General features: G+C 48.9%; 1 protein-coding gene across 1 annotated transcript; it reads right to left on the reverse strand.

Annotated features, from left to right (window-relative positions):
• Window positions 1–3285: 3285 nt before the first annotated feature.
• On the reverse strand, window positions 3286–3858 carry LOC111694318. Its single transcript, XM_023461985.1, has 2 exons — window positions 3662–3858; window positions 3286–3586 (listed from the first exon to the last, which is right to left on the reverse strand). The coding sequence occupies exons 1-2, from the start codon at window positions 3856–3858 to the stop codon at window positions 3286–3288; spliced, it is 498 nt and encodes a 165-aa protein (XP_023317753.1).
• Between the last annotated feature and the right edge of the window lie 10731 nt (window positions 3859–14589).

Consider the following 14589-nt stretch of genomic DNA (forward strand, 5'->3'; position numbering starts at 1 on the left):
AGAGCGAGAAAGCAGCTAGAGAGGCGGAGTCTTGACCGACCAACCAGCAACGGGGCTGCGTTCGCTGCTAAGGAGTCTTTGGATGTATAGATATATACATAGACATTTTATGTACTCTTTCTCTCTCTCTCTTTGCAGCTGGGATTTTCTCGGGCTGACTCTATGGCAGCAGCAATAGCAGCAGCAGCAGCAGCAACGCACGCAGTATCGTTCGCCAAAAAGAGATCCACTCTTTTTCTCATTCCATCCCTTAAAAACTCGCTCGATCGCTGAAATACATAAATATATACAGGCACGAGCGGTAATGTACATCGATTGCGAAGCGAGGCGAGGCGAGCCAACAGAACAAAACAAAACAAAAAATAATAAAATAAAATAAAATAAAAAAAAAGGAGAGGAGCGAGATCGTTGCTCCATATATATGCATTATTATAGCTCCTCGAGCAGCTGAGTGTACACAAGCCTACCGCTCAGAACATTATCTCTCTTTCTGTCTCTCGTTGTTTGGTCTTTCAAATTTCACCCCAATAGTCCGTTGGTGTATGTGTGTGTGCGCGCGCGTATGCTCGTCTGCCAACGGTCTTATGCAAACAACGATGCACACGCGTACTATATACGCACACGCACGCGTCGATAGTCGAGCGCACCTTTACGCTTTATAGATATTCTCGTTTGACGGCGCTATATTATTCGGCGAGCATATTATATAGCGAATGTGCGCTGCAATGTGTGCAACGCGTCGAAAGCGATTCGTCGACTGGCCTCGCGGACCCAATTGTCAAACGAACGATCGCATATGTGTATGGACTGCGTCGAGCTGCTCGTTTCACACATGTGCGCGCATACGTGTCAGAGGCTGAGAGCTCCTCCTGGAGTACGTATAATATGATTTGAGCAAAGACAAGCTGCTACGAGACTCGAGAGAAGACAAGAGCTCAACGCGCATGCGAATAGGTACTCCCGCGGCTGAAGCTGCTTCCCTCTCCTGGCCTTGCACGAGTCTGCTGCCTCTTCTTCCCTCGAAGATTCCCGGCTGAAGTAGGCGCGTCGCCACGGGTTACGCGAGAAAATCGAGCTGCTGCTGCTGCTGCTGCCACTACTACTCTACACTGCCGCTGACGCGCTTTGAGCCAGGATCAACCTCTCTAAATGAACAATGGCCCAAAGACTTGGCTGTGCGCCTCTCGACGATGAACAATAAACGCCAATGGACGCCTGCACATTTGAGAGAGAAACAGAGACAAGTGCCCCCGCGACCTAACATATTACATTTAGCCGACGAGTCAAGAGTTTAAGCGCAACATCTGTGCACGACGACGACGACGACGAGGACGACGAGGATCGCGAAAGACCAACAGCGCGTCAATCTCGTATGATTAAAGGCCAAAAGGTACTCCCTGAGGAAATCAGCTCTCGCTGAGCAGCAGCGAAACATCTCAAATTGGTTTGTTTTTCGAGCCGAGGCTCCTCGTCGAAGCTAGCTAGTGCACGAGGACCCATACTCTATTATACCAAAAGCACACATAAACATAGTAAAAAAAAAAAGAAGTGCAATAGACGGCGGTGCGCGCGAGGCGATAAGCGATATCGTGCGAGGGCTCCTTCGGAGTGGGAGAATCGCGCGGGCTTACGGAAAGTCTTGATGAGCCTACGAATCGGCCGGCAGGCACGTACTCATCGTCGTTTATTTAATACACTACAGAAGAGCCGCGCGATGGTCGAGTAATCGTGTCGCAGCGATACTTGGTCTATTTAGAGGCGATCCATCGAGTGAAATTTGAATTTTGTATCGAGATAAAGATCGAGAGTGCGATGATAGTGGGCTTATCGCTGCGCTTCACACAGTCCGGGCCGGCACGCGTCGTCGTACAGTGACCGCGTAAACAACGACGTCGATGAAGATTGCGTATAAGTAGGAGCGACGAAGATGATCGATGATCGATGTCACACGAGTGCGCACCTAAACGCGTGCGTGTGAGTTTGTTGGTGTGGCTGGCACACGTGCATTCGTACCTACGTATCGAGCGAGGCACGCGGCAACGGCACGCGCCAAAAACACCCACAAGCGGCAATTGCGGAAAAGCTGGCCGTCGCAGGTACGACGGCTGCAAAGGTATCGATAAGCGGCCCCGAGCTCTGTGAATCTACGAGCTCCGAGCTCCGATGTGCGTAATATGAAAAGGAAGGAAGTGGACACGAGCCGGTTGATTAGCTAACGAGTATATGCGCAGCGGCGTCCTGCTCTCTGTGCCACTATTATGATTTTACAACCCCGCGCGGGCGCCGCGTCACCGAGGGGGAGACTACACATTATTGCGATAACAATGGGCCGCCGTAAGGATCGAGAGCATGGGACGCATAGAGGAAGAGAGAGCGAGCAATAACAACAACAACAACAGCAACGACCACATCGAGCCATTGTATGCCACTCAGAAAAATGAACCGCATATACGCGGCGACACAATGCGCGCGCGCGCCTGGCTCAATTTCAATTTGAAATATTCATGCGGCCTGGCTAACGATCGACAATCGACACCTCTTTATCTTTCCACTCGATGCTATATGACGTCCACTAGCCTATATACTCTACTACTACTACTCTCTGTATACTCCTTTCTTTTTTTCCTACACCTATACATAATGCGTAATATACGTGCGGACATGTGCCTAATGTGTGCGAGTGTTGCATACTTGGGTTACTATACATCGATGATTCAGCGCTTATTGAGAAAGAATAACAAAAACCACTCGATGGGTACGGGTTGGAGCTGAGATATATATAGAGAGAGAGAGAGAGAGAGAAGGAGGATGATGCCTCTTTCCCAAATGTTTATTCAACAGCCAGACTGTGGGAATGCAGTAGCAGACGAAAAATCTCTGCGCCAACGCGATAACAGGTGCTTGCTCCGCCAGACTAATATACGTTTTTTACGCGCAGAATGGATGTGCGTATGTGAGAGAGCCACCGGATGCTCTGGATTATCGCGGCCAGCAGCAATTGCACCCGAGCGCATAGCTTGTCTTTTCGATTAAAAATCCCAACGCGCCAGGCCAATAAGCCTATTTTCGCGGTCGGCTATTGTGGTGGCTTAGGCGTTTCCTTCTTCCTTCTCATTCCTACTCGCTGCGAGCTCTATTTTTATTTTTATTTCACGATTTTGAAATCGCGTTAAGGCTTTTCGTTGTCGGCGAGTATCTCTTAGATCTCGCTGCTTAGTCCCGGAAAAGAAGAAGCGACTTACTCTCGACACGAGCGAACGAGGCCGACGCAAGGACGAGGCTCGATCAATATTTCCGCTGCGGCGTGCGCTGATGCTTGATGACACGAGTCAGCGGCTCGCTGCTCAAATTTCGCGGCTTCTGTTGAAAATCGGGCGGTGGTGGCACCGTCGGTCTCGGCACGCTCGGCTGTACTCGAGGTTTCGTTTCGTCCGGACTGTCGCCGCGCTCGTGATCCGGCTCTCGCGGCGAGTACTGTTTGCTCGGGGCGGGCCTCTTGCGACGGCTCGTCGCAGTCATCGCCGGCCCTCGTCGACCCCTTGCTCGTTTTCTCAGGGAGTTCAGCAGCGACAGCTCCGGATCGTACCTGGGGTAAATCCTCGTCACATCTCTCCTCGTCGTCGGCTAGTTCTACGTTTACAAATACGAAGCGAGCGCACACCTGTATCTGCTCTTGGCTTTCACGAGAATACCGTAATCGACGCCGCGACGCAGGGCAGCGACCACTTGCCTCTTGAAGCCTTTGCTCGGCTGGATGCCGTACATCTGGCTCAGCTGCTCGATTATTTGAGTGAGCGAGAAGCCTCGATCAACGTCGGCTGCGTCGACTTTTTTTTCCTCGTCCGTACGCGAGCACATGATCTTGCTGGCGTCGCTTCGACGCAACGAATTATCAACGCAGGCACACCTCGGCTCGTTCCGGGCGCGCAGCCAGAGGTCTCGACACGCGCGATCTAAATTTTGTTATTACTTTTTTACTCAAAAATAACCTATACGACTGTTTCTCGGCTTGTGTAAATACCACGCGCATACATGTATTGTAAATTTAAACTTATCAGCGAGTCGAGCGCGCGCGTGTTAATTAAGCCGGCTATATTCAAGAGAGATGAAAAACAAAGCTCAATTGTTTTCAAAGCGCGACACAGCGCCAGACTCGGAAAAGCTGCTGACTTTTGCATCCATTATCATCGATCGATTCGAAAATTCGACCATTATTCGAAAAACTTGGGGCCTACCTAATCTAATCTCTCAAGACGAGCGATTAGAATGTAAGTTGAACAAAACAAACATCACCTCATCTTTTCGCGATCTCAAAAGAGTCGAAATCGCGTTAATCATATTTCTTCATTGCCTTTTATTGTACTGCTCTTAGATTATTAATTCGTCTGATAAAAAATAATTTGTCGCTTTAGATTTCGCGGAATTCTTAAAAAAAAGCCAATAACATTATGTGTCGCACGTAGGCTACAAATTACAATCGATCGATCGCTTGATTCAATTCAGTTAACGTGTGTAAGTATAGGTCTACGTTCACCTTGAGTTTGGAATAGCGAAAAGGACAAGGCGTGTAATGTACACGTCACAATATGTTATTATTCACAGTCCATTTACTCATGTACGCAGGCCGTTGCTGGCTTCAATAGGACCTGCTCCTTTATGCTTCTCCCGAGCACGGACGTGGAAGGCTACTTTATGGAGCTGCTGCTTGTGCATGTGGCGTGGTTAAAAATCGATTTACTTCGAGCTGAAACTATTTTCCTTATTGTACATGCCTAGAGTAAAGGAAACACTCGAGCGTTTCTGCCTTAAGCTGTCAGATTTTTGTACATTTAAAAGGAACTACAACGCGTACATTATGTATTTGGTCACGGTAACCGAGACTTCCCATTTACTTAAGGTAAAAAGGTGTTGGGAAAGAGAGCAAATGGAGAAACAAAGACAGATTCGGGCAGTTAGAGAGGAGGTAAATGGAGATAAGTAAAGCCAAGTAAAAGCTGCAGTGAAAAACGCAGATCGGGGCAGCCTATATATCCGTGGATGGCAAATGAAAAATAAAAGAGAAATCGCGGAGAGAGAGAGAGAAAAAAAAAAGGAAGAAAAGAGGCTTGAAAAGCATCGAGTAGACAGTGCAGCGAGTCAGACGGAAAGAAAGAGAGACAAAAAGGCAAGCGAGAGCGAGTCAGGCTGCACAGGAGGCGAAATAAAGCGAGAGAGAAAGAGAGAAGCCGGGTTAAGGGGGCAATCGCGTATGGCACTCGATCGCTGCGGTGGCGGCGGCTTGATTTTTTGGAAAAGCTTTCGCTTTCTCCTAGCTGTGTCTCTCTTTATTCGCACTGCAGTATATAGCTTTGATACTTGTTCGACCGAGCGTAAAATATGAGCAGATTCTCGAGTGGATTGATTCTCCTCTTCTTCTTTTCTCTCTCGTTTTTTTTCTTTTTTGCTCAACAGAGAACAGCGGTAGCAGCAGGTGACCGCGTCGAATGAGCTTTTATACACAGTAAATATCAAGTGCAAGTGCATTGGGTAACCTCGACGAAAGAGAGAAAGAGAAAGAGAGACGACACGGATCGTGGAGGATAGTCTTTGGCAAACACCAATATTTGCGAGCGCCCCGTTGGTACCCCTGCACCTCGTCGTCGTCGACGTCGCGCACGCTCCGCGTCGTAGTCCCGGCACTAAGTGTAGTCCGCCCCACACACACACACACACACACGTAGATGCGCTGCAGCGGCAACCTACATGGGTTACTAATACCTAGAGCAGTCGGCGAGGGAGGGAGGAAGACACGTCGAGGAGAGGAGGCGCAGCCGCAGCCGCATCGCACACACCCTCTTGACTCGTCGATCGGCCCAAGGCCCAGTCGGCTCTCGCTCTTTCTCTCTATCGCTTGCAGCCCTCGTTCGTTTCATCTCTAATTAATTTCCAACTGAAATATTGTATTTAGTATTTGAACAGGCAGTCGGCGAGGTCCAAAAAAGCTGCGCTGCCCATAGCGAAAAGCTGCGTTTGAATTTTGCAGCAGAGAGAAAGCGGGCAGAGGGAGGGACAGAGAGTACAGTAGCAAAGGTATAAACTGGCGCAGGCTGCAGCCTGTACACGGCGGGCAATAAATAATAATTAGAGTCTAATTAGCACGACCAATGCTGTATATAACTGTAGAGCGGTGCGTAGCTAGAGCAGCGAGAGCTCGAGAGCTGCTTTCAATTAGCGAAGCGCCGTATATATTCACGAGGCAGAAACGCCACTGCCTATATATATGCAACGTGTTGACGGTGTCGCGGTACGTACGCCTATATTTAGATATAGCACATATATATATATATACATGTATTCGCGTCTATACAACGCGCTACACACATTCGCAGAGAGGGAGAGCGAGAGAGAGAGAGAAGCAAGTAAATGCAGTCAGCGTTGCTGCTGGTGCTACCGGCCGATGAATAATTCATGCCTGCCTTCTTTGACGTCGAAATTCCAAACTCGCGAGCAAACAGAGTTGCACATACAGCACCGACTCTGCCGCTGATCGATAATAATTATTGGCGCGCTTTACCAGCAGCACGCGGCTACGCACGACTGCCTACGCAAATTAAAACGTATCAAGAGAGGATCGGTGCGCAAGAACAAAAAAATGTACAAGGAACGAAGAAAAAAAAAGATGAAAAGCTCGAGTCTCCAGCAAGTACGCGTATTATAATTTGTTTATGCGCATCTACTTTGCGCTAGATGGACGCGTGCAATAGACAAGTCGGATGATGAACGAGGAGCGCGACGCGTCGACAAGATATAGGTGCGCCTTCGTCAAAGACCAGGGCGAGTAGTACCGATACGTATAGTACGTCGGTTCTATAGCATCGACAGCTATCGATCGAAGAAAACAATATTCATCGTTGGCTCGCTCGCTCGCTCAGTCGCGACGTTGAGTCGGGGTCGAGGCCTCGTTGTGTGTAATGCCTATAACTTGGCAAACACGACGTCAAGTTTCTCGGCTCTCCCGCACACAAGCTTTCAATATACGCGCAGATCTCTGCCTGCGTCGGTGTACGTGTATTATATGCGTTCATGTGTGTGTGTGTGTGTGTGTGTGTGTGTGTGTGTGTGTGTGTGTGTGTGTGCGGGTGAGTCTCTGTGAGAGAGAGAGTACGGATAAATGTGTATAAGTGGGCGTCGGTGCTCATTGATGGGGCCGATGCTGCCGCTACTCGAGGACTGCTGCTCTGGGGCAGCGCACGACCCTCTAGTCAAACATGGGCAACATCAATCAGAGCCCAGCGCGCGCGTATACGTATATACATCCAGGGCTCATCGAATAAGAGAGAGAGGAAAAGGCGATGCTACACGTAATAACGTTGGGAATATATATCGGCTCGGAGAAAATCATCGACGAGTAGTTTTCCGACAAAATCAGCAGTGCCAGTGACAAGACAATGCGAGCGTACTTACACCATAGCCAGGATATAAGTTGGCGGGCGAGAAAGAAAAACAGACTCGCAATAGCTCGACGATTATAGTCGCACACACACGTATTTGGATAATCGAGTGCGTTTTGTGCGTCGTGCGTCTAGACTCGGGCGCAAAAAGCAATATAATACATAACGGAGCGGCTCGCAGCGATCGTCGAGTGGCTCGATGCCGCAGGGATTATGCCATCGAGTCTCTCTTTTTTTTTTCTCGATCGTATTATATCGTCTAGGAGCTGCGAATGAGTCAGCTGACAGTTTTTCAAGTATCGCGAGGCAGCCTAGAGAAGCTCGTCGTCGTCGTCGTGTTCTATACGCTAGATACAGTTGGCGCCAGGCTGGTTCGATACTCTCGCGGCTACGAACGAGCTGCAAGCTCGGCTCGACGCGCGCATGCGGGCGACTAGCTGCTGTAGCGCCGGGCGGGGAGAGCGAGCTTTAGCTGCTGCCGCTGCTCCGAAGCCCGGCCGTCGACGAGCTTCCAGCTTGTACGCTATCGTATATATACACACGTTCGTGCAGTAGAACGGCTAAAGGCGGACGTAATTTCCTGCCCGCCTGACAACGCTCGCTTTCCTCTCTCTCTCTCTCTCTCTCTCACTCTGCAGACATGTTTGCCAAGCCAACAGACCGCCACCGCTGCCGCCATCATCGCTCCGGCTGCAGTAGTAGCTTCTTCCAGCGTTATGTGTTGGTCGCGCCCAAGGCACTCCTCGCTATCGCGCACACACGCACAGTCGTAGTAGTAAACTTATCGGTCCCCGAGCACGAGAGCTTTTTATTTCGTCCTAAGCGACTACTCCCGTGCTCGACTCTCCGACTCGTCGTTGCGTGCGCCCTCGGAAACATTTTGACTCTCGCAGCTCTCGTGTAAACTGCTAGCGGGGCGAGGCACGCCAGAGAGAAGATTTAGCCCCGCGACGACAAGACTTTCCTAAGCACACGCCGTAAGACTCGGCTGGCCTGCGCGCTCACGGGTCGATATCTATGCAAACGGCCCCTCGACCTACGTATATACGCGCGAGCGAGCCGAGCCCTGCGCGTTCTACACAGCATACACACTCGCGTACATCCGATACGATCCGGACGGCTCGAGCTCGGGCTTTTAGGTGGCTCTCTCTCTCTCTCTGCCTGGCTTTTACTTTGAAAATTTCGTTATACTTGGACTTGGAGCGAGGAAACGCATTTGCCTGACGTTGAGCAAACAGCTCGCTGCGACGATGACGCGCCTTGCCAGTCATACCTGCGCGACACTTTGAACCGATGCGTGTCCCTTTGACGATGCCGCGCAGCGTATACACATATACTTTCGTGCGCAAGAGGGACAGAGAAAGGCAGCAGTAAAAGAAGACAGCCTCGAGGCCCCTTAGTTAAAGGTCCATGCGGAAAGGGCATGTTGAAGCTTTGCTGCTGCTGCTGCTGCTGCTTCTGCTGTTGGCGCTGTTGCGATCGAAGCCCGAAACTAAGAATCACGGGCTCAATCCGAAGAACAAACAGCAGCCCAGCTACAGCGAGGAGGCATGTATATAGGTGCGGGGGGCGAAGGGAGAGATAGAAGGCAGTATCCGCGAACGAAGCGCGCAAGCAGCCTCGGGTCATGGGATTTTATGAGATTTTTTTCCCTCGAGAGCGAAAGAGCAAAAAGACGAGAAAGGCGAAGCTCTCGGGTCCATTATCGGTGCGGTGGTGGCGGCGGCGAGTTGTCTATATAAGCTCGTACACACTTACACGATGTATAGCTCATATATGTGTGTGTGTGTGTGTGTGTGTGTGTGTGTTTTACCAAATGTAGCAGTGTGTGAGCGAGTGCAAGTACTCGATTGTACCTATATTACACTCGTCGGTCCATCCTGTCTCTCTGGCTGCTCCATGGCTGCTCCGGCTCCTCTCTCGCTCACTCATTCACTCATCGCGCGGCTAGGCTCTTTGTCGGACTGACTTGCGTCAATATTTGAGACTCAAATACGTTAAAACAATAGCCGAGCCCCGCGCGCGAATGTACCTAGCCATACGCTTTGACGGCCGGGATTGGCCGTGTGCGGCTGCTGCAACGCGCGGATATACCTATATCGACTCTATACGTACTTACTGTACGCGAACGAGCCAAAGCCATCCACAAAAGCTATAACTATAATTTTTATAGTATACGTGCAACGCGCCCATTAACAAGTAAGCTCGACTCTCGTTCACCTACTCGCATTTGAAATTAAAATAGGCTACTTGAAATAGCTGATCGCTGCCAATAATCGAGAGCCATTCGCGATCTCATCGGCTGCTGTTGCCGCTACTGCTTTTGCGGCCGAGTACATATGCATATTAAACTCGCATCGAGGATCGAGGCTCCTACACACCGTGGGTACTTGTATGTTTGGACATGTGTTCCGCCCGGACACGCCCTATTGTTATGCCTATGCGCCTCGTACACAGCATAGAGCGCGTCGACTGCACAGTCCGTCCCTTGGCTTTTGGCTTTTACTGCCTCGCGCGGCTCGAGCATTGTTAGCTCGACCAGGCAGGCCAGCTACCCTGCGCGCACCGATCGATTTGCCAAATGCCAACTTTATTACATAATACGTTTTAAAGGCTGTATATGCTATACGCGCGATATACCTCATTACTGAGCTTCTCTCTCTCTCTCTCTCTCTTTCTCTATCTTATAGATGATTGTTCGCACGACACACATAGACAGAAATTCGGACGGAAGTCGTTTCTCGGACTACTCACATATGCTTTCGCGAGCAAAAAAGAGGCTAATAACGATCACTCGGCTGGGCAACTTTTTTCTCTATTATGTCTGTACATGTTGGCTTTATATAGCTTTAGACATATGTAAGCGAGCCCAGGTCTTTGTTGTAATGTGTAGCGGTGCCTCGCTGACTCGGTCACTGGAGCTGTCTATTGTCATTTACCAGCTACTGCTGGTGACTCCTTTTATAGGTATCCATGCTAGCTATATATGCCAAAAGTCACCCCCTGCTGACATTACGCGTACGCATGCATGTACTTTATTCGATCCTACGACGCGTGGGTCATGAATTTCGCATTTTTCCACGCGCCAGCCGACAAATTGGATTATTCTTTAGGTAATTTGTTCAAACGTTTTTTTAGGACTGAGAAAGCTCGACTCGATCAGGGAAAATCACTTATCGTAGTTCAAGCGATGGATGATGGAATTAGATAGATTCGATTGCTAAATAATGCAAATAAGTGGCTGCGAGTTTATATCGATGATATCGAAACGGGGGGGTCAGAGTGTCGCGTCGAATTGGCCCTTCGATGCAAATCCTTCGATTATCATCTCGGGGGGTGGAGTGGATACTGTCTGAAAATCGTTGAACGATCCCAAGGAAAACGTGCAGTGAGCGATTAGTTCGAACACGTGCACACATGTATTACATTATAGATATATAAAATAAGCGAATCGACTTATCAAATACACTCGTACGGTACATAAGTCTAAAGCAGGTAGCGTACTCGGCTCGCAATATTTACTATTTGCAGTGGTAAACAGACACATACACACATACACAAGTAGTTGTATAATAGCCGAATGTGTTTATACGTCGACGTACACACACAAATACGGTACACAGTGTTGTGTATGTGTGTGAGCGCGGGGCGTCGTCGACGGGCGCGAGTTAAGTCTTAAAACACACGTTCGTGTCTATGCTCCGCTCGAGCTTGCTGCGTATGTAATCCCGGAAAAAGTTTGCCCAGAGTCATCACGAGTCGTCTTTCTTTCTCTCTCGCTCTCGTGTACTGCCGAGCTCTAGCGCCAATTCATCGATGCGATAGGCTTGTAAACATTTGAATAGCGCAGCGACAACAGCTTACTTACAAAGTACCTACAACCTGCTGCTATTATTTCCTCGTTTTACATTTGTTACACAGCTAGCAGCAGCAGCCACTGAAAAAGTCAATGTTTAACGTGTCTACAAACGACGACGAGCTGCTCGCGTTTTTATATTTAGTGTAATCTAAGCGACTATCTTGGCTCGCGACTGGCCCGCTGAATTATGTTGTCGAGCTTTCACAGCTCTGGCTGAGGATTCGGAGCTCCGTTTCTCACGATTAATCATCGACGTCTTGGCCGTCGCGGCGTTACACGCCCCCGATTATTGCGCGCCTACATCGCATCCCCCGCGCAGTACAAGTTGGACTTGTATTGCATATATACGTGTAACTACAACGGCACAAGAAGGACGAATAAAAAGGCAGCAATAATACAGGGATTTCACGCCAATTGAAGCAGCTCTTGCTCGCATCCGGGCCAGATTTTGACTTTGTCTATTCGCTTCCTTCTTTCTAGCTTCTTTTCTTTGCGGCGCATCCTTCTCTAATGCGCGCATTCCTTCTCTTCGTGCTGCCTGTAGATCGTCGCTACACGACGTAATCCCATCGTTTATTATGTTCCTTTGAGGCATCGAGCCCCAATAGGACGTGCGTCGAATCTTGTACCTTTGGTCATTGATCGATGTTTTTCTACAAACGCAATCGAGATTTATAGCAGATAGAGAGAAGCGACTTTTTTTCCCCGGGACAACGGTACGAGCAGCGACGTACTTTATCATCGAGTATGCGTGAACGAGGCGATAAAGCCGCGCGACGTGAAAGAAGAACGGAACTGCAGCCGAGTTTCTTCAAAGTTTATTACACCTTTTGCGCTATCTCTCTTTGGGCAAGGCAGAGGCGCAGACGGCTGTAAGTACGATCTGATTCTAATCGGAGCTAGAGAATGTGTAGATAATAAAATACGCCCCGGTCGTGCAGGCGCTGCTCTGTGTACACACTGCGCAGGCGGATTATCAACTATCAAGTAAGATTCCAGCGTCGTCGCCGAGCGCAGAGCGCAAAGCTCGAGGGAGAGAAGCTACAAATGTATTTCTCTCTCTCTCTCTTATACCTTCGTGTGTATCTTACTGCAGAGCCAACAAATGAACGACTATGTACGCGTGTGTGCGCGCGAATATACGTATACGTGTGCAGCGTGTGGTTTCCGCGCCATGTTTGAGTACCAACTGATCAATATTGATCAATTGCAGCGTGACAAAATATTGGTATGACTCATTGTCTCGGTATATATTGACTTGCTCAATCTCTCCTCGTCCGCGTGCGCTCGCGAACGTTTATATATTGGCACTCAGCGAGTCAAACGGTTTGCTGCAGTTACCCGATAGCTTCTCCTTTTTCCCCTTTTCTTTTTCTCTTTAAACATATTATTGGAAAATGATAAAATTGAACTGAACAAATAATCGCTGCAGCGATTGCAGGAATCTCGCGTTATATTGAAAAGAGAGGAAAAGAGACGTGGCAGATGTGCACGGCATAAAGTGTCTCGTCGATGGTTACTTTTCGCGGTTTTTACGGTCCAGGCCGAGCGCAACAAACCGACTTGGAAGTCTCTGTTCGAACCTAAGCTCGAGGTATCCGACGTCGTATTGTGTGTATTTCTGCGTACATTCATGCTAGGGTCAACGCACGAGATATGTACGTGCGGACATCATCGGAAGCAGCAGCAGCATCAGAGCCCAGAGCTATCGATCGCTAATCGTGTTCGATTCGCTTACGTGCGTCGAGTCGTTGTTGGCAGGTTTGCTACTTTGGCTCGGAGCCATCCTTCTACTAGTGCTGCTGCTACTGCTTCTGCTGCTACTGGCACTATAGTGTACAGTAGTGCTAGTATGCAGCAGCCTCGATTGGATTGGATCGGCTTATGTGTAAACTGCGCCGCTGCTGATTTAAGCCAATCGGTAAACAGCGCAAAGACTGCCCTCTCATCTCGTTAGTTATAAGCTCGCACATACATAGAGCAAGTTCAATGTTGCCGACTCCAAAGGCAACTTCTGTGAGCGCAGATGTGCTCGATCAAATATTTTTTTGGGCGCGACAAGCGTGTTGCGTGTAAGGAGCAGGACGCGCATTATTAGCAGCAAAGCAACTGATAAATATACACGGATCCTGCGGGTACTCGTTGATTTCGTAAAAAACTTATCCGCTGAACAACAGCCCGCACCATATAGCTCCATATTACATATATATAATATTGTATATACAGAGAGTTTTGGAAAAAGATGGCTTAAAATTTGAAGGAATATGAAGGCGTCGCGAGCCAGCCCGGAAAAGAGTCATTAATCACTTGTGGTGGTGCGCGCCACCGCAAGTGAAAGTGCTACTAAATACGCGCACGCCTATTGTCATCGCCACCGGCCATTCTAATTAATCAACTAACTGACTCATCATGCCTTACCGTGATTTTTTCAAGCACTTGACTTTTGATGAATTGTCGTGCTTTTGTTGCATCGACAGCTCATTAACACCACTGGATTCATAATAAAAACAAGAAAGTCGATGTAGCCATCTCGGAGCACCAGCGGCAGACATCGATATTCAATGGATCAAGAGAGGCTCTTTATGGAAATGCTCGATACAAAACAATAAGCTTGGCTACTGCTGCTACGCCGAGGTTAAAAAGGCCTGCAGCAGTGTATAAACACATGGCGCGCGAGCACTGAGCCCACTTGCAAACTCCAATCATGGCCTGTTATATACATATATACACGTGTATATATACGAAAGCTTTTTGCGCGTTTACTCTCTGTGTCTCTCTCTGTCTCACTTTCTACGATCCGTGTTGGTACATTTTAAGTCTATTTAAGTGTGTTTGTCGGTATAATATTGACATCGAATACATACAAAAGAGAGCAAGCGCGAGCATATATCGCAGGAGCGAATATATAGCTATAGCGAGGCAGCCGGCCGCCTGGTGCATTATTGCCTTGCTCGAGATCGCGGAAAAACGTGCGAGCTGTTGCATCGTCTCTGCCAGTTGTGTACGTACACACTATATACGCGCTGCGTGTGAGAAAACGCGTTGCGCAAATGAATCGGCCCTGCCGAGTAAAGACGCGACTCGAATTATTATACGTATTATGCGCAAGTGACAAATGACTCGGCGTAATAATGCCAACACAACTGAGAGAGAGAGAGATGCTGCTCGGTGCTTAAGCCAGCGACAAATGTACAATACACGGAGACCAGGTGACATGGGCACCGCCTCGTAGCTCGCCCATTCATCCGAAATTAAATACAAATGCTATAATGCGCCCCGCTGACATTGGACACGCGTCTT

Source organism: Trichogramma pretiosum, unplaced genomic scaffold, assembly GCF_000599845.2.
Source record: "Trichogramma pretiosum strain Unisexual culture from Peru unplaced genomic scaffold, Tpre_2.0 scaffold27, whole genome shotgun sequence".
Lineage (NCBI taxonomy): Eukaryota > Metazoa > Arthropoda > Insecta > Hymenoptera > Trichogrammatidae > Trichogramma > Trichogramma pretiosum.